This window comes from Pezoporus wallicus, unplaced genomic scaffold (genome assembly GCF_028554395.1).
Source record: "Pezoporus wallicus isolate ANWC-B61680 ecotype Strahan unplaced genomic scaffold, APGP_CSIRO_Pwel_v1 scaffold_2584, whole genome shotgun sequence".
In the NCBI taxonomy this organism is placed as follows: domain Eukaryota; kingdom Metazoa; phylum Chordata; class Aves; order Psittaciformes; family Psittacidae; genus Pezoporus; species Pezoporus wallicus.
Window position 1 is genome coordinate 6,323,323 of NW_026642851.1, and position 19,704 is coordinate 6,343,026.

A 19,704-nucleotide genomic window follows, 5' to 3' on the forward strand; every position below is an offset into this window, starting at 1 on the left:
ATTTCTCCCAGGTTGTTATTTTTGAACTACACAATTGAGAGCAGTGTGGCACAGCTATCTTGGCATACCAGTATTTCAAAAAATACAGGCTTACAGACAGATAGTAATGAGATAGCTGAGCGAGCAGAAAAGACTTTTCTGTAACACACCCTGTGTGCACAGAGATTCTCCCAGCTGATCTCATGAGTTCCCTAAGCAAAAGGTATAAAAGCACACTGAGCTTCCTCCCTTCTCACATTCTGCTTAGTGAGAGGTGAGAGTAATGATGTTCACAGCTACTGTTCACAATGGCCTCAGTGATCCTCTTGGCAGCTAATGTGGAAGATACAATTTCTCAGCATCATATTCCTCTGCACTGTCCATGTTGGGAGGCCATGTGGCCTCTAGACATCCTGGGCAATGCTGTGAAACAAGGCGATTCACCCAATCTGTCCCAGGACAGCCTTTCACGGTGGGAAGATCATGTAAGTGTTGGGGGGGAACCTCAAGAAATCCAACTGCTTCCAGCTGGGCTTTATAAAAAGGATGGTGTGTGTATGTTATTACCACTACTGGGATATGTCACCTGATGAATAGGAATCTCCTTCCAAAATCCTATTCCTATCTACTATTATTAAAAAAAGCTTCTGTATTAATCCATTCCAGAAGGCATATCTAGCACAAGTAAGAAAGCACCTTTATACGAACAATTTGTTGAACACTAACTCAAAACATTAAAGATGCTGATATCTGAATACATTCCTAATCTTTCATAAGCAGGAGGATTTTAATGCTTTAGAAAACTAGAAATATTGCAGAGAGGAAGACTAAAAAAGACAGGTGTCAAAAAGAAGTTGGAAAGAGAGCACCATATGAAAATCATACTTTTTATGTCCATTTAACAAGCTGATTAAATGTTTAATGATGTTATATTGAAGTTTATTTAAGCTACCTATCATAAAACCCTGGCCCATCTGAAGTCAACAGTAAAAGGATTTTACCTGCAATTCTGACTATATATGAGAAGATATTAAAAGATAAGGTACACACTGAGGCTTCAAAAGGCTTTAATCAAAAAAAGAAGAGGAAGAAAAGAATGTGTTGTTTTGTTTTGTTTCTAAGTACATGCCATGTAAGGTAATCTACATGGCAACCTCTCTGGTCTATGAAATGCTGAATGCAATACTGTAAGTAATTTTTAGCTGTATTTATATTCATTTATCATTTAGCAAGATTTTTTTGTTGCTGTAAATCACTTTCAAAATTGTATCACTACCTTTTACACTGTTGCTTTATGAAAGTGCAAACCCAAGATTTTAGCAAACAGTGCTGTGTTTTTTTCATGTGATGGGTGCAAAAGGATACAAAAATAGCTCCTTGACTGATAAATGATAATATCCTAAGGCCACAATGAAAAAAAAGCTCCACCATAATAGAGTGTTATAGCACAGGTATTCCTTTTATTACAGGAATAGTATCTGTGGGATACACTCATCCAGTCAAGGATTTCAAAATCACATCCTTAAAGTATCCAAAGCATTTTCAATTAATTGATAGCTATGGTCTTCAGTGAGCTGCCCTGACAGTTAGAAAAGAGACACAGAACTTAATATAATATTAGTTAGTCGTACTTCATCACACTATTCCGCTTGCTGAGAAATATTTCTAAAAACTGCCATGATGTTCCTCATGGAAAAAAAAAAGCAAGTGAAGTTTATAAAACAGTACTCTAAGAACTCTGGACAAATATGCTGCTAGCATGCGTAACAACATGTGTAACAACTATTTTGTGATTCAGTGTTGCAGTTATACTTCAAACTCTTAATCATTTTAGCTGCATATAAAACAGAGAAGTAATAAGTTATGATAGCACCTTGCGTGAAATTTAATCTTAAAAATACAAAGATTACACCTTTTAAAATTGTAAGAAATACAACTATTCTGTCTCAAGTCCAGCACAAACCTGTCATTTAAAAGAAAACTAATTTACACATAGTGAAGACATGCATAAATACCACAAATTTAAGGCACAAAATGGAATTTGAAAGCTAGGGATGTACTAAATCCTTGCTTTTTCATCAAGTTACCTCATACACCAGGAAAAGTTGTATCTACAATTTTCAAAAAAGCAGTATTATCACAGAATCATTGAAGCTAGAAATGGAAACTGCCTATTCAAGTATGTAGTTCAAACTCTTGCCAAAGGAAGATTACTTTCCACTGCTGCATCACATCTGACTTAAAACCTTCCAAGAAACTGTATGCATTGATAAGCTCTACTGTGTCATTCCATAACCCAGCTCGTTGCTCACTGGCAGGATCTTTCTCCTGATATTCACTGGCTATTTACCTTGTTTCAAATTTTTATAATCAGTTCTAGTTACACCTTCACACTTAGAAAGCCTCTTCCTTTACATATATTTGTCATATAACAAAAAATTATACATTCTCAAGGTTCAATCTTTCTGACTTTTCTCACTTCAACTTTGTTACTGTTCTCTGACTTTTCAGAAGACTGATTCAGTTCCTCATCCTTGACATACCCAAATGTAATACCATGCTCCAGAAATGACCTTGGCAATCACAAGGAGTGTTCTGATTAACAGACGCCTGATGCAGCTCTTCTGCATATATACTCTTCTTTTGATATTAGCGATGCCAGAAGCAACTTTGTTGCTGACATTATCAAGGCTTCTTACTACATGATTACATTTGAATCTTCTCTCACTCTCTCTCATTAAGTATCCAAGTTTCCTCAAACACATTACATTTTATTTGAATCTCTCAGGCTGAGTCCAGTTCATCGAACTTCTCCCACTCAGGTGTCATACAGTGTAATATCATCTGCAACTTTTATTAATATACTGTAGATCCCTCTTGCAGATTATTGAAGGCATTAAATAGAATTAGGTCAACACAGTATAAACAATTAATGGGAAGGGAGCAATTAAAATTGCACAATGGGATGATTTAAAGCACAACTGATATTTTAAGACGCTATTTCAAATATATTTTATCCCACTTAGCCATTTATAAGAATTTAAATATCACACTATAGTTATAGTTTCTAAATGCAAGACTGTATTTTTTCTGCATACAGAATTAAATGTAGAACAGAAAACATACCGACAATCAGTCTTCCTCTGCAAACAAGTCCCATTCCAGTCGCTGATCAGAGAAAGGTAGGCATATCAAATCTGCTCCTCAGCACAAACTTTTAACCAGTTAATATTGTATCTGTTATTCTACATATCTTTACTATTACAAGTGAAAATACAGACAGATCTAAATTTGAATCAAGAATTCATTTCCTTTGAAAAGTCATTCTAGAGTTCTATAGTGTGATCCTGTAATCAAAAGAATGTTGAACAATATGCTAACAATACTTATAATTGGCAAGGTATTTAATATAAAGCTTAAATACCATTTAAGCCACTCAGTCTGTGAAAAAAATCATTACCCAATTGATGTTCTGTTTTCCAGAAGACTGACTTTCAGTATAACTTATCAACTCTCTTGTTTTTCATGATGACTACAGGTCATAACAGAACTTTCAGAACAAAAAGCACAGCAGCCCACCATTCCAATTCTTAAAGCTATTTGTCAACCTATTGAAAACAAGAAAATAATTTGTTTGAAGAAATGAACAATTAAAAATCAAAGTGAAACCAAGGATGAAAATGTCTGAAGATGTATTAACTGTAAAAATAATACAGTCCATGCTATTTGATGCACAGTTGTTTATTCTTGCTCCATGTTTTAAAACTTGGACTCAGAAAAATCCCAAGAAGTTTTGGTTTTTTACCCTCTTTTTTTTTTTCCATTAAAAGCACCATAGTTACACGGCTTGATTCAATCGTCCTTTTCCACAATCACTTCTCCATGAAGCACCCTTCTTCTTTGCCGCAGCATGTGGAAGTAAAGTTGTGGAAACACTTGATCAAAGCATAAAAGAAAAAAAATGAGATTACAAAAATCACAGCTCAAATAACAGAAAAATAAAAGTTTGCATAATGAAGAACTGCGGAAAAATTATGGCACACTGCAGAATGTACACCCCATGTTCAAGGAACTTCCCTCCAACATTTTCTTTGTATAAACAGGACTTAACCACTTTCTGGCAACACCTGAAGTCTTCAAATATGTGCTAAGATAAGCATTATTTTCATCAAGACTAAGGAGGATACAGATATACTCTATTTGTGAAGTCTGAAAATGTTGAGAAACATTAGAAGCCTCCAGGCTCTCTATAATCTATTACATTACTGTCCTGATGATAGATTTGATCCTTATATTTAATGAACAAAAAATTAGATTTATTCCTGAAGCATGCAGTTATATACACAATTGCAAAACTGTATGTTATGATAGCTTAGGACATCTTTTACTCACATAAATCTCTCCCAATGGCCTTTATGATTTCTTGTGACGAAAAAATCAGTGTGAGTGCATACTGTGAAAGTCTACATTCAAGGTCAACTTCTTAAATTAATACCTTTTATGGATGCAGATCACAGACCCTTGAAACTTCAATCTTCCTGCTTCTTAATGCCTCTCCCTAATCTCTCATCTTCTTTCTAGCTTCGCCGTCTAGATTATCTAAAATATTCTGTTTTCCTAGTTTGGTCTAGCCCTGTTCATGGTGCTATATTTGAATCAGGTTGCTTCCTCCTTGTCAGTACTGCTTAGGTACCAGTGGAAATAACACTGGAGGTGAAAGACATAGTCTCTCTAATCTTAGCTCTGGTTATAGCCGATGGATCTGTGACTTCTGGCATCCAGAAGTTCAAGGACAATCTGATTAAACCAGGGACTGAAATATGTTCAAAGAGGTTTGAGGGGTGCATTTCTGTGTAAACGAAATCTTGGAGAATATTGATTCAGGTTTTTCCCAAGCATTCCCAATGGTGATTTTCAGAGGTGACAAGTAAATGGATATTAATGGCAATAAAAACAAGGCAAATCTTTGGCACAACTTGCACAGCTTTTAAGCCATCGCTTCAAAGTGGTAGAGGCACTAGAAATTCTCAGCAACACAGGTATGGGCATTTCTGTGTGTAAGCAAAGAGTTTTTTTACTTTGTCCAAGTCTTAGGAATGTTTTCAGTATTTTCACTGATTTTTTTAAGATAGTTTATGTTCTGAGGAAGGTAACAGGACAGAAAATCTTAGTCTACCCAGTTAAAGCACAGCAGAGCTTGGAACAACAGAAAGCAGGCTTTTATAGTAGGCAGTGCTCAGCAACTTTAACTACAGGAACTGTTTCCAGAATTGATGATAATTGATTATTATGTTGTTAGCATTACTATAGTCAAGTAATACTTACATGGCACATAGGAGAACATGACAACAATAAGGAAATAATAGTAGTCAAAAGAGACATTGTATTTGTTGGGAAGTCTCAGTGAAAACATTCCTGTTTTCTTCACATAGGGTAAAGCAGCATATATGGTTAGCAGTTCACCTGCAACTCCAGCAGGATACAAAACGATAAAAAAGTTGTATCTGCATTAAAAACAAAAAAAAAACAAAAAACAAAAACCCAGAAACAAAAAACAACTTGTGAGAAACACCCCATGAATTTAAAATTTCTTCTAGCTATTATTAGTGGCACAGCAATGCATTACAGTAGATCCTGGACCAAAATCAAGGTGCACATCCTGACTTGGCACAGAATACCAGTTTCAGTTACTCTGGATAGCACCACTTAGGTTTACAGAGAATGCATTCCTCAGTTCTTTTATTTAAAAACAGTGAAGTATCAGAACGTCTGTATGTCTAATATCGAAAAGTAAAGAGTCCACAAATGTGCAGTCTGCAATAATGTCCTTTTAAAAAATATTCTGGTCTTGCTGCTGTTGTCACTGACAGGACTCTGACCAGGACCGGATTCCAAATTCAGATGATCTTATATATCTTTGTCACAGTACACACACACTGGGTCTATGTATTGTTATCTCTTTGAAGACAATGAAAATGTTGAGAAACATTAGAAGCCTGTTTTACCCACTGACACATGGGAAATCCAAATACTACTCTATTTACCACTAATGGAAGTGGAAAAAAACACACAAAAAAAACAAAAGAAAATGAGAGTGCCAGAAACTTATCAGATCCATTTTAAAATGGGAAAAAGATACTCAAATGAAAGTTGAAGGTTTTCAGTATAAAGAAAATGTGGTTTGAATGCCATAGGCCACATAGGTGGTGATAAAATGAAAACCATAACCAATGGGGTTTATGCTGTCCTTAGGCATAGTGTACCATGGAGATGCAGTTTCTCCTACGGAACAGCTCTCAAATTCATGCAGAGAACAGCAAAGAGAGCTGTCACACAGAGAGAAAGGTACAGTTGTGTACTCGATCCAGACAGCCGCAACCAGACATGAAACCTTCTAGGAGCAAATGGGCTTAGAGGACTCACAGGTCAGAAAACAGACAGGGGAGGTATAAAAAAGAACCGGTGGCATGACCTACACACAGTTTGTCTTTATGCAGTGAAAAAAACCAAACAACCCAACAACCCCAAAGTGAAAATTCCAAACAAAAATTTAGAGCATACTTATTCCATTAACAACAGATATCTTTCACAATTATAAGATAAAGATCAGAAATATCCAGCTCCCTTGGAGTACTGACTTTATACCCAGTTGTGCTGTTTGATTATCTGTAAATCTCGATGGGATATTTTGGACTCTATGAAAAGATAATACACTCTCAAATGTTTTGTATATAGGATATGTCACCACATTTCTCGCCAGGATAATGTCAATTTTCCCTATTGTCCATTATAAGGAAGCAAAAAAATCTGTCACTCAAAGACATACTGACTTGAGGGCAAACAGTGTATCTGTCAATGTAGTACTTTCTGAATGCATATCTCGTTTCTGAAGCCTACATAATAAAATATTAATGAAACCAGACCTGATTATTTTTAAGTTTACCATTTAGTGCTTAAACATAACCAAGCCTATTAGCAAAAAAAGACAATGTATTATAGGAATGGACATAAATATCAGACATATCGAAGAAGTGCATTAGAAGCATTAGAACTGCATTATCTAGAAAATAAAAATAAAGGAAAATAGACAAACACTCTTTTAAATAAGAACCAATCATGCTGAATGTAGGTTAGAGATTTTCCTTGTAACAGTGTAAGTCTGTCTGTCTTACAGATATTTTTCAAATAATGACTACAGATACTACTACTCTTCCAGTTAAGTCTCCTGATAAACATGCAGTCTCTGTAATACATGTGATCTAGTGACCAACCATAAGTATGCTTCAACATCAAAGCAGTTTTGATATGGAACACACTTTCTATGCGGGCCGAACTAAATCAGTATTTAGCTTCATTACATGGATACTAGAAAAAAGCTCTGATAAAGCAGAACTTTTCATACAGTAATAATACGCATACATATTGAGTGACAATAACTCCCACATTTTCAAAGATCTGAAATCCACAAAGACTAGCACAGGTACTTAATCTGGGGTATTGTATTCAAGAGCATCTTAAGGAGTCATAATGTAAGTTAAAAGATAGCTCCAAAGATAGAAGAAAAAAAAAAGAAGTAAATGAAAACAGAGTTCAGACCATGAGACACAGAAAGCAAAGAACAAATCACACCCCGAAATTTCAGCTAAAATATTAACATTTTAAACCAAGTAACAACGATCCCAAGTACAGAAAGCAACCAACTTCACTCTGCTGACACATAACCAAAGCTCAAACATCTGCTCTGCCGTGTATTAGCTCAGCATGCGTGAAACTAACATGCACAGAACCACGAGAAACTGAAGTGCAAGACATCTCCACCTGGCCCATTTAATGAAGTATGGCAAATGGTTGAGCAGGTTGAATGTGTAGAAGGAATATCGAGTAATCTCTGTCACAGTCCATACGACCAGAAAAAGAATAACGCTCTCCTCATTCTGGATCTGCAGAAGTATAAAGAACCAACACTTCCTTCATCCTTAAGCTTCTTTTCTGTGCAAACTGTAACAGACTTCTGTTTAAGATACATGGAACAGAACTAACATCTTGTAAAGAAAGAATATTTTGGCATATAGCGATATGCTGAAACCATTATCATGTACCGTTCTTTAGCATATATATTTACTAATATACAAGCATTTCACAAACTGAGCAATCTTTATCCATTATGCAAATATCAAAATACGTACTTCTGTAATTAAGCATACTCTTCCTCTTTATTTTCTACCTTCATTTTTACTATACTATCTGTCTCTCTCTTTTTATTTCTGGTTGATTTGATTGTTTTCGTACTCCTCAAAACCACAAAAAAGAAAACAATGCTACAGAAGATATGCTCCTTTCACAGTCAGTTTTCACCCATTCTGCCTTTCACTACTCTGTCTCCTGGAGTTTCTCTTACTTTTTATCTTTCTTCTTCCTCACCAGATAACGCATGTCTCCAGGAAAATTTAGACAAAAGGAACCGCTCAGTATAATCTACTAACTGGAACTTGGCCACAGGAGATGGAATTTGGCAGACTTCAGGGAGCTGTAAGATAGTTAAGGAGCTGGAACACAGATCACTAAATGAAGATTAGTTGGTACATCAGGAGCTTTGGGTAAACTCACTCAACAATTCCATTTAAGATTATGTTCTGAGTCATTAAACTGCCTCATCGGTAGGTAGCACATCCCTCTGCTGTTTCAAAACATTGGCTCTTTTTCACTCTAAGGAATAAATAAACAGAAGTCCCCAAATATGAAGAAGGCACATGGGGATCTATTACAAACACTACCTTCTGAGAAGAAGAATTACACGCAAGTAATTTTCTTTTCTTTAAAAGGGGAGGAATTTTGTAATACACTTCCATGCCTGAAGGCTGAAAAGCTCCAGGGATGTCTGTGAAATAAAATAAAGTAATACAAGCTTTGTTAAGATTTCAAAAAATGGTAATTATTGTTTTAAATAAAATGCAACACGGTGACAAAGATGCATAAAATACATCTCAAAAATGCTGAAAATCCACAACTCTGTCAAAAGTCAAGAAGAACTATAAATGCTCATCAGCTCATAAAATCGCACCCTCAATGTGTGAGTCAAAGAAGGTTCACTTTTAGTGAAAGGATCTTGCCAACATTACAAAAGAGACGGTGGTATAAAAATACCACCAAACTCTCAAACAGCAACACTGCAGTGCAAAGATGTCCAAACAAAAAAGAAAAGGTAAAGACAGAATTAGGTTGTTCTTAACATCATGCGATTAGAGACAAACATTGATAACCCAAACTTGGATTCATGTCACAGTGCTAAATCCAAGCAGAAGAGCTTTAAATAAGTATGCAGAGAATTCCTATCTGTTGCCTTGCAAAGCTCCAGTCAAGTAGAGAGATCTGGGTCTGGCTATTATCACTAACATGCCTCTCAGCACCTAAGGTGACCCTGAACATTCATGCCTGCTAAGCAATAAATTCGTGAAATACAATCAGACATATATTCAGATGTATTTTTTCTTGGACACAGATTCACCTACTGTATTGAAGACAGAGGAAACAAATGAAATGACTGGATATGCTGCTGAAGATTTAATCCACTGTCGATAATAATAAAATGGCAAAATGCAGTGCTATATTTCAGCATTCATGTAAACATTCAATATAAAAAACTTGTTAATCTTTGAGACATTTTCCTTTATGCAAAAAATGAAAATACTTAGCTTAAAAAAAACCCAAAACATGAAAAGCCTATTCCTTGTTAAGAAAAGCAACAGTAAAGGAAAAGATGAAGTGCAGAAAACATGCCTTCTCTGAACTGAAACAAAGGGATTTGACAACTGAGGCAGATGCTATAATATTCCACCAACAGAAAGGCATATGCCATCTGCTGGTGAGACAGTTTAATGGCTCAGCTTTTTAATTTCAAGGAAATTAAGGAGCACAGACTCAAAATCCATCACTTAGTTCTTACATGCCTTTCACAGAAAGCAGACTTCATAAACTGAACTGATGTCCTATCTACTAGCTGTAAGCAGTCTGCTTGTTTTATTCTGCTAATGAATCACGAGACTTACAATAATCACCTACAGCCAAGCAAATAAACTATCATAATTTATTTATACAAGACCTTAAGTGTCACTGTGGCATCCTGGACAGCCTGATATAACTTTAATGAAAAAAAAATGCAGTATGCATGCCAGCAAATGTTAATATAATCATAACGTTAAAATCTTGAGAAGGTTCCTAAAATATACCGCAAAATTCCAACCACATTTATCCAGGAAAATTTAATTTAAGGCATATTTTTATATAGATTAATTCAGTAAGTGCTAATTAAAGTTTTTGAAAGGGAACTGTTTCCAATGTGATAGATTTTTTTGGTAAATAGTCATAGTAGTCATTGATCTCGCTTAGGTAGACCACAGCCAGCACAATGGTGAAGACAATGCTGACTCACAGCTGAGACCCAGGCTCAGTCTCTTGGGTAGAAGCACATAAAATCCTGTAACCCCAACTTCCAAAATCAGACTCAAGTATGTAAGTATTCTCTGTAGGAATGTAATTAACTTTTAAATTGGCCTTCCTTATGAAATGAGAACTGTATTAATAGCTTCTTCTTAAAACCAATCAAAACATGACTTGCTCAAGCACATACCTGTTTTATACTGTGTGCAATGAACCACACCATGAAGATTCTTGAACTCACTTGGACCCCAGTCACAAGCACAGACGTGCGAACTATTCCTTAAAAAGAGAAACATGTTATCTCTGCTCCAAAATTCACATTTTAAGTAGTTCCAAGAGAAACTAAACAAAGAACTCACCAACTGCACAGTGGACTACCTGTAAATAAAAATAAGAGGTTACTGATGTACAGTATGTCACTATCTACACTATAAACATGGTCTTTTGATGTTAATATAAACCTAGGTTTAATTCTTAAGAACTGGTTTTTATTGTTTTCAACTAGCAATCTTTAAAAGAAATACACATCAGAGCCCTGGCAACCAGTGCTGTGACGGGCTCAGTATCTGTGTGCAAACACATAAAAGAGATTTTCCTAATTAGCTGTATATATTACATATTTTAATACTTACAAAGCATTTACTTTTTGAACTAGTAAGCTTCCCTTCCATTACCTTATTCAAAGAATAATTTTACAGGACAATGGGGAGGGAGTCACATAAGGGATGCTGAAAGCATAGCAATTTTAAAATGTTCTGTATTACAGATTAATAACGTTATTATAATTTTTCCAATGGCAGCAATGAAGCTTCGGATTTATTGTATTTTCTTTACATTGTGTTGTATTTTTATTGTATTGTCAGTAATGATTAGCAAGTAGAGTGCTTTTCATTATTTTGACAGATTTGAGTAGAATTACTTGCTATGAAAGTTTAATAGTATAACAGCCTATATAGAGCTGGCCACGTGATTTTAACATTTATGCTTGAACACAGTACATGTTGTAGACAGATTGAGGAAAAAAAGTTAAAACTCAGATAGGCACTCTTTGTTGTGCCTGGGAAAGAACTGTAAGTGCTCAATACACCCAACAGTTTCATTCACAGACATACCATAAACTGAGACCACTAGAGCATTGTTAGCAAAAGTCGTATTATTTAAAGAATACTTTGCACAACTGCACAGACCCTGTTGGAATGGATTATACATGATCAAGTCTGGAAACAAGCAGAAGCAGGAAAGGCACATAAGGATAATGAGTCCAGTATAAGGAATGGAGGTGGACACGAGCTATCTACTACACAAGAAGGTTGATCTGCTGACTGGAATGCCTTCAGAGATTTTGCCTTTTGAGTTAAAGACTCTCAAACCAAAGCAGTTCCCAGGCAGTATTTGTTTTAAAGAAATATTATAATTCAATTTGAACAGACTTCAAGTACTAATATAATATTTTGATACTAAATCCAGGTTAAAAATCTGTTTTGCTTATGATATGCAGTATCCAGTAAAGCAAACTTATGTTTAAGATTTACCTCAAGCAAAGCAAATGTCTGGAAAAATTTAAGTGTCTTTTGAACACTTCTGAATAAGCCTCTATGTGTTCCTTTCTGTATATAAAACCGCACCATGGCAATACCTAATACCAGCCACCTACAAAAGAAAGAGAATGGATACATTTCAAATTAGAATTCTAAAAATATCCATCCAGCATAAATAATTTAGTAGAATATTTTCTTCACATAATATCTTTGGTTCTTTGCTTGTCAACGTTCTTAGAAGTTCATTAAAAATATCTTTAGACATAAATATTATATAATGTTACGTAAACATTACACTCATCTCTTTAACTGGAGAACGACAGAGAATGACTTATTTACCTTCAGAGGATTAACTTGAAATGATGATGACAACCCCCCAAAAACCATGGATCCATCAGAGTTTTCACTAGCAGTGACTACATATTTTTACTATTAAATCCTCATTCATTTCTACTGTAAATTAGTTATTGGAAAATATGCGACGAACACAGCGCTGAATCTACTGTTACGGGTCATAGGTGCATACAAGGAAAGGACTGGAACCTACACACACCATTTTAACATTTTTCATGACACCCCAACTCACAATTGTCAGAACTACTAGTGATCCAAATACTTCTGTTTGTGACTGTACAACTAAAGTTAACATTACGATTCAGTTTTCAAAAGTGTTGAGAACTCATCTTTGAAAACCAGACTCCAAAGTGCTGAAAGATGAGTGCTCTGTGCTCCTGGCTTTAACTAGCACATTTGTGGTGCTTGCAAATCATTTTTTTTGGAAGAAAACTCATCAATGACACCAACTGATAGCCTTTCCAATGTGAAAGAAAGAAATTAACAGTATATTTTGATCAAATGGAATTTAGTAGAAAACTTACATTGAAATCTCAGATAAAAACTGAGACCAAAAAAACCACCAGCCTTCTAAACTGTGGTGAGTTGATCCCCACCACCCACCCCAGACAGACCCAGAACAATAACCTAAGGCATATGCAATTCCTTCCACATAATTAACTCATGTTCATATAATTAAGATTTTCAAAATGGCACACTATCGATTCCACCCTCAATGCAGAGCTATAGCACATTCTTACAAACATCATGATAGCTAGATGCCTTGAAATTTCAGGTTTCGATGCACACAGACAAAGAAAGTACAAAAAATTCTTAAATATACAGTTACAGGCATATCCACAGCTATGGATGGCTATTTTAAGAGTTAAAGATACAAAAATTAAAATAACTCTATCTTAACTTCTTGTCTGATGATATTAGGAGCAGTTACTCATTGCTTTCACTCTACACAAAGATACAGCAAGGATGCTGAGAAATACTCAGAGACAGATTGAGAGAGCACGTAAATGTTCAGATAAATGTTTATATAAACATTCGGATAAATATTTAACACATCTCCTGTTCTCATACCCTTCTCTAATCATAAGGTATTAAGCTAGTACCAGAAACAGGGCACAAGGAAATACTGATCTGCAGTCAGACCTGCTATGCTGTAATGGCATGAGAGTCGCATGGATCGTGACAGCCCTCTGTTCACCTCAGATGGCATGTGCTTCAGTATCAGCCCCTTAATGCTTACGCACGGTGGCCTCTGCTACGCTGTCACTTGGCATGGTCCATTCTAGCACTTCATGACAGCATTTCAAACTCACATAGAGTTAAGTCAGGCTTCCCCACGTGGAAGGAACCATTCCTCTCCCTGATCCTTTCTACTATAAGCCCATGAATCTGATCTGCCCGAGCTCCAAAATTTGCCCCCACAAGTGTTACCAAGATTTTATAACAGATTTTAAATCTGAGTGCATTAATATGAGTTTGCAACCCACTACTGTGGAAACAAGGAATTATTGGAATACCAGTGTTAGTCCGTCACAGTAAAGCTGCCATGTTTTCTAGTGAAGTACTTGACAAGAGGAAGGTGACAGTGAGTTTACATGCAGCTGGCAGTATGAATGGTGACAGCAACAGCTCTTGTCCCAGCCTCAGCCCAGGAAGTCATAATACATCTAACCTAACAAGGCATTTTCTGCATCTCATTCTGTAGCAAAAGGGTAGCAAACAGAAGTAATCTTGGACTACACTCAGAAGCTAAGACTGCAAATACGTTTTTCTTAAATAAATTTTTATTTGGACATGGATTTCTGTTAATTGATTTATTTATTTGCCAGTGTCTTTGACTTTGGGTCTCAGGAAAGCTCTTGTACCCAGTATTGCACATCACTGCGAAATGGAAAACACTTCCCATAATGAACGCAGCATTTCCGTTTGGGACTTTCAGTAAAATTGGGTACTGATCTGTCACTGCTACTGATCTGTCCTTTTCATCCCTTAAACCTTTGTTAGAAAGAAAGATAAGCCACAGTTTTTATTAGAGTCATTGTTAACGTGCAGTTGTATATTACTTTGTTAAGACTCTAGAAATGCTTTGCTGCATTACACTGTCTGGACAAACACTGTGCTTGTTACTTATTTATCCCATGCAGTGCCCCTGCCAAATATTGCTCTATTTGAAATGTTTATTTTTCTTCTAAATTGTATCCATAAAAGATGATAAGAATTTGTTTTTATCTCTTATTTCTCTGTTTCCACATAAAATATGCAATTGTGCATGTCTTAATCCCTTTTGATATTACTGGAAGATGGGAGAGTGGGAGATTCTGAACCAGCACCTAAGGTCAAAACAAATATGGTTCGATAATCTTCTACAGATATATAAAAGTCAGTGGCAAGAGTCAGCGTTAATTAGCAAATTCACACATGGAACACGAGGCTGGGAATTCAATGAGGTAACATTAACCTGCCAGCTAGAAAAAGAATTGGGTAAATGCACTTTTCAAAAGTCAGGCGCTGCTGCAGTGTACGAACGGACTTGAGTACATGCTCAAGACACACAGATGCTAGTGAGCAGATTACGATTGCATTCCTGGCTTTCTGCATTAATGCTTGAACTCCTGCTTCAACTGTAGCATATCAGTTTTGCTCTACGAGATTCAAAGGGCAGAGTTCACCCACTGGTAACTAAGGTAAAAATGTTCTTGTGATGAATGTCACCCTGCAAGTTATAAAACTGTTTGTTCTTAGTTTTCTTTTATGCGTGTGGAAATCAGTATCTTGGGGTTTTTTCCCCCCTCAAGAGATCATGACCCGGACAAATTTTCAAGTGAAAATACGTGCTTCAAGCACAAACAGCATAAACCTGAGTGCTTTTACCAGTCAGTACCCACTTTCCCCACAGCAGAGCACGGCTGCAAGCAGCACAAGCTAAGGCGAGCCCCGGGGCTGTACACCTCTCCCCGCTGCCCATCCCTGTTTGCCCGGCGGCGGAACATCTGCCCCGCAAGGAGCCGGTGCGGACTCTGCTCTCCCTGACCCAGGACTCACGGACCTGAAGGAGTCGCCCCGCACGGCAGCCCGGGGCGTGAGCTCACACTCGGATCAGCCCGGCACAGCCCCAGGGCTCCTCCGCGCCCGGACCCTCCGGGACATCGAGGGGCACTTTGGCGTCCCCGCTCCCGGCGAAGCGCGGGGGCCGGCCCGGAAGCGGGCGGCGGTGCCGTGGGACGCGGCCCGCGCAGCTCCCCCGCCCGGCATTCCAGACCCGGCTATACTTAACCTCTGTGGCGGGCTCGGGGTGACGCGCTGGCGGCTGGCAGCGCTGCACCGTATTAGGCAATGCCCGACAGGCGAGGGCTAGCCCCGCTCTCCGTGGCTCCCCCGGCCTGGCTGGGCCCGCCGGGGCTGCCCTGGACCCCGCCTCGCCTCAGCCCCCCGCGCACCCGGCTCCCGCCGCCTCGAGCTGCCACTGAGGCACCGAGCTGCCGGCCCCGGCGTCCTCGCGGCCGCTTACCCCGCGGTCATGGCGATGTTGTAGAAGATGAGCCAGGCCGTGGCCAGAGCTCCCAGCCTCCTCCTCTTGCCGCTCTCCTTCTCCTCCACCGCGCCGTTGCCGCCTCCGTCCTCCTCGCTGGACGCCATGGTCTCGCCGTCCAGGCAGCAAGGCGCACACCCGCGGGGAGGAGGGGCTCCCTCCGCGGCGGGGCTGAGGCCGCGCTGACAGCCGGACTTCGCGCTGTCCCTCACCCCATCTGTCTTCCTCGGGGGCCGCTGCCTGCCGCCAGCCGCTCACATGGCGCAGCGCTCCTCCCTTCTCCTCCCCGCAGGGGCTCCACGGTGGGCAGGGCCCTGGCCCCGGCCCTCACACGGGATCCCCAGGAGTCACGGTGTTGTTGATGAATCGAGGAAGCGCCTTGTGGGTTGGTGCCGCGTTTCCTGCCTTGCTGGTGACCAACAGGTAAACGCGGCAGGTGTAGCCCACGGTCAGGAAAGACACAGAAAATACCGCAGCTCTTGGAAACACAGACATGTGCGTCTGAGGTTGAACATACGGGAGTATGGCTGGAGACCGAGTGGTAGGGATATGTCCAAGCCCCCACCTGCAGGGGCAGAGGGCCAACAGTTACCTGCCAGGGCGACCTCGAGGACAGGACACCTTCCAGTCTGTTAGGTCCCCTAAAATAACACGGTCAGTTAGCACGGAGGACTAAGGCCCACCCCGAGATGGGGGGAAATGTCTTCCTAGGTCCCGAAGAGATCCCAGCTGGCGGACTGAAGGATAACATTTGAATATGCATGTTGTCTCTTAAGCCTGCTGCCCGTGCACATGCACAGGGAGCATTACTGGGACCGGCTATGAAAGGATTGGCAGCCTAAGCCTGAGCTACACTGTTGTGATGTGGCTCTTCAAAGGTGCAGGCTGCATCCACCATCCTGACATCTGGCTCTGACTGCGGTAGCCTTGGGATGCTGTTCACTACTTTGGGCAGCGTACATGTATCCTCGGGCTCCCCATTTCCACAGCTAAGCATGGTGACCATGACCACTCAGCCCAAACACCTCAAACACCAACATATACAAACAGATGAATTCCAAAAATGGGTCAGGATATGTCTTTGAAGTGCTACTTTTTCAGTCCTAAAAGATTTCAAGAGTCAAAATCTACCTACTTTAGAGTGGAGTAGGTCATCTCGGTGTTAAAAACACCGAGATGGTCTTGGTTCATGGGCAAAGCTAAAAGACAGTAGATGTGCCGTACAAAAACTTGGTCTCTCCCCCTCTCCTCACCAGAGCACACAAACAGATGTTCAGCTGTCATCCTCAAAATACACACCCACTGGCAACAGCAAAATGAGTAGTTGGCAAAACAGCACCATGTATATGCTAGTAAAATTATACAAAGTACTAATATTATATATACACAGATGCTTTTCATGTTCAGGTAGTCTCAAACAACCTAGTTTGGGAATCGTATAGTTAGAAAATCCAGACAAAAGAATTTACACACAGGATTGAATGATGTAATTCAGAAGTTTTGCCAATCTTGGGCTTCAGAGGAAAGTGCAAAAAACTATGTAGTGAGCAAATATGGGATAATCTGAGCCTAAATTTCATCTCAACACAACAGTTGTAAAATGGTTGAAACTCCGTAGCTTTCAAAATACTTTCTATATTTACTATTTTAATGCTGGGCATTTCTGCTATCTTAACACCTTTTTCCCACTTGAATTTCACTTTTTAAACCTTTCTGGCTTCTTGGCTTTGCCAACGCAGTGTTTGTTGAAATGGGTATCAGAAATAAACTATCTAGTATGTGTAAAGTGTTGTCTCATTTGAATTTGCCAACTTATGACAACTGATGAAGACTTTCTAATTTTAGATCATGATACATGGAGGAAGGCATGACCTGATCCCAGTTCTTAGTATTAGTTGTGATTTTTTTTTAATACTTTTAGATATCCTTTACGTTTATCTCTTGAGATTCTTCAAAAGCAGATTTGAGGAAACAAATCCTTCTTGCTTTCTGAAGTGAACATTGTCCATTTTTAAATCCCTCCTTGGATGTTTTCCATGCTTTTGCACAGAATCTTTTGAAGTTTGATATATTCTCATTAGGATTCTGTATTACTTTCCTTCCCACTATTTATTTGCTCAAATTTACTGATTTTGGATGCACAAATTATCTGTAATGATGATTTCTCTTCAATTGATTTAGTCAATTAAGAACTTATTAGTGAGGATAAGTAGCTCAATGGCTTTGCTTAAACATTGTGGTTTTTATGTAAAAGCATGCAATTTCTATTGCCATCACAATACCCATTCACCCAATTGATGAGAAATCTCTAAATATCCTCATAATCCTTTTTGGATTCGAATAAACTAAACATTTTGGTTCATTTGCAAGTTTTGCCGTCCCACACTTGTCTGCATTTCCCAACCACTTATGAATGTATTAAGTACAAAGCTTATTACAGAACCTTCATAAACACCCAACTGCTTTCTTTTTGCCATAATAAAGAAAACCTGCTCTTAGCTTCTGTTTCCCATGTTTTGATCCATGGGAATATTTTGTTCCTTAATCCACAACTAATTCATACCCTTGGTAGTTCCTGTGTGATCATTTTCATCAGCTTTTCCAAAATGTGTTTGTTCTGTAGATAATTTTGTTTTAATCTGGTTTTGTAGTTACATGTTCCAGGAATTGCAATATATTGGTTGAAATGTAATTTCCTTTACATAAGTTTTCTGTTGTTATTCTTTTAATCATTTACCATGTATACATCTGTGGTTTACTAATCTGTATTTTCTGAATCACGATAAGATTTTTATTTAGATTTGATAAAATGTCAGCTATTTCCAAAGCATTAAGTACAGTATCTGCTTAATTAGACATACTGTGCTTCTACAGTGGCAAAATTAGTTCAGCTGATACTTCAGCTTTGGCTAGCACCTTATGATTCATAGGACAGATTTTGTCTACATATAGAAATGTAATCAGTAGAACTAAATAGGCCTATACATTTATTGTATTACCTAAATCATCTTTTTAAAATCAGTTATGACTGGCTCATCAATTTAGCTCAACTTTGCTGTTACTTAAGTACAGTCTGAAACCAACCTTCCCAATAAATTCTAAGGCAGTCAGATCAAGGTCTTTTGTATTGTAGGTGAGCACATCATTAAGTTTCATATTCATTCTCAACTTTCACAGGCAGTTCTCCTTTATTCACTCTAATTCCAAACCATCAACATTGCTATACTGTTATTGCAGAAAGAAGCTGTTTTCCTGGCCTGCTTCATGATTGATATTATCGACATATCTTTATCTTCTAGGTGCCCATTGCACAAGTAGCTATTCAATACGTTTGAAATCTGAATGTGGTTTATTTCCAACCTAATTCCAGAAATACAAGGTGAAGCTTTTAGGAGAATTATGTTCTCACGCAGGGTTCTATAATGATTTTGTTGTTGTTACAAAATTTACCTATCCAATATGGGAACATTTCTATGAAATGAAAAGTTGTAGCGTGCTGAAAATTATATAATGACCTATCAGCTCCACTATCCCAGGGGAAGGTTATGAAATACTGCAAGAATTACTTACTATGAGCCCTGCAGAATCATGAGATTGCCTTTATACTTCAGAACAGTTAAATGACAAATGATGATTTAAAATCCTGAGGAAGGTAAATGTGTAAAAAAAAATAAGGATTTGAATTTTGCCTGTTCTTCTGCCATGTCTTCACTTAATGTTCCCAACACACTTTGCAAGAACAAAGTATTCAGACAACAGACTTATATATAGTACTTGCACACTATTTTAGGTTTATGATATGTAGTAATCAGTGAGGTATTCAAGGATAAATGCAAGTAAACAAAATTTAGCTGTGTCTGAATTGAA

At 38.2% G+C, this 19,704-nt stretch overlaps 1 protein-coding gene across 2 annotated transcripts; it reads right to left on the bottom strand.

Moving 5' to 3' along the window:
• Positions 1 to 1,842: 1,842 nt before the first annotated feature.
• On the bottom strand, positions 1,843 to 16,151 carry HACD1 (3-hydroxyacyl-CoA dehydratase 1). Of its 2 annotated transcripts, XM_057432629.1 has the most exons (8): positions 15,817 to 16,149; positions 11,949 to 12,066; positions 10,776 to 10,794; positions 10,607 to 10,695; positions 7,798 to 7,919; positions 5,305 to 5,483; positions 3,785 to 3,914; positions 1,843 to 3,587 (listed from the first exon to the last, which is right to left on the bottom strand). In XM_057432629.1, the coding sequence occupies exons 1-7, from the start codon at positions 15,942 to 15,944 to the stop codon at positions 3,832 to 3,834; spliced, it is 738 nt and encodes a 245-aa protein (XP_057288612.1). In that variant the 5' UTR covers positions 15,945 to 16,149; the 3' UTR covers positions 1,843 to 3,587; positions 3,785 to 3,831. The 2 variants fall into 2 exon arrangements, with proteins under 2 accessions (XP_057288612.1, XP_057288613.1); XM_057432630.1 differs by having other exon boundaries at positions 1,843 to 3,914; positions 10,607 to 10,689; positions 15,817 to 16,151.
• Positions 16,152 to 19,704: the final 3,553 nt, after the last annotated feature.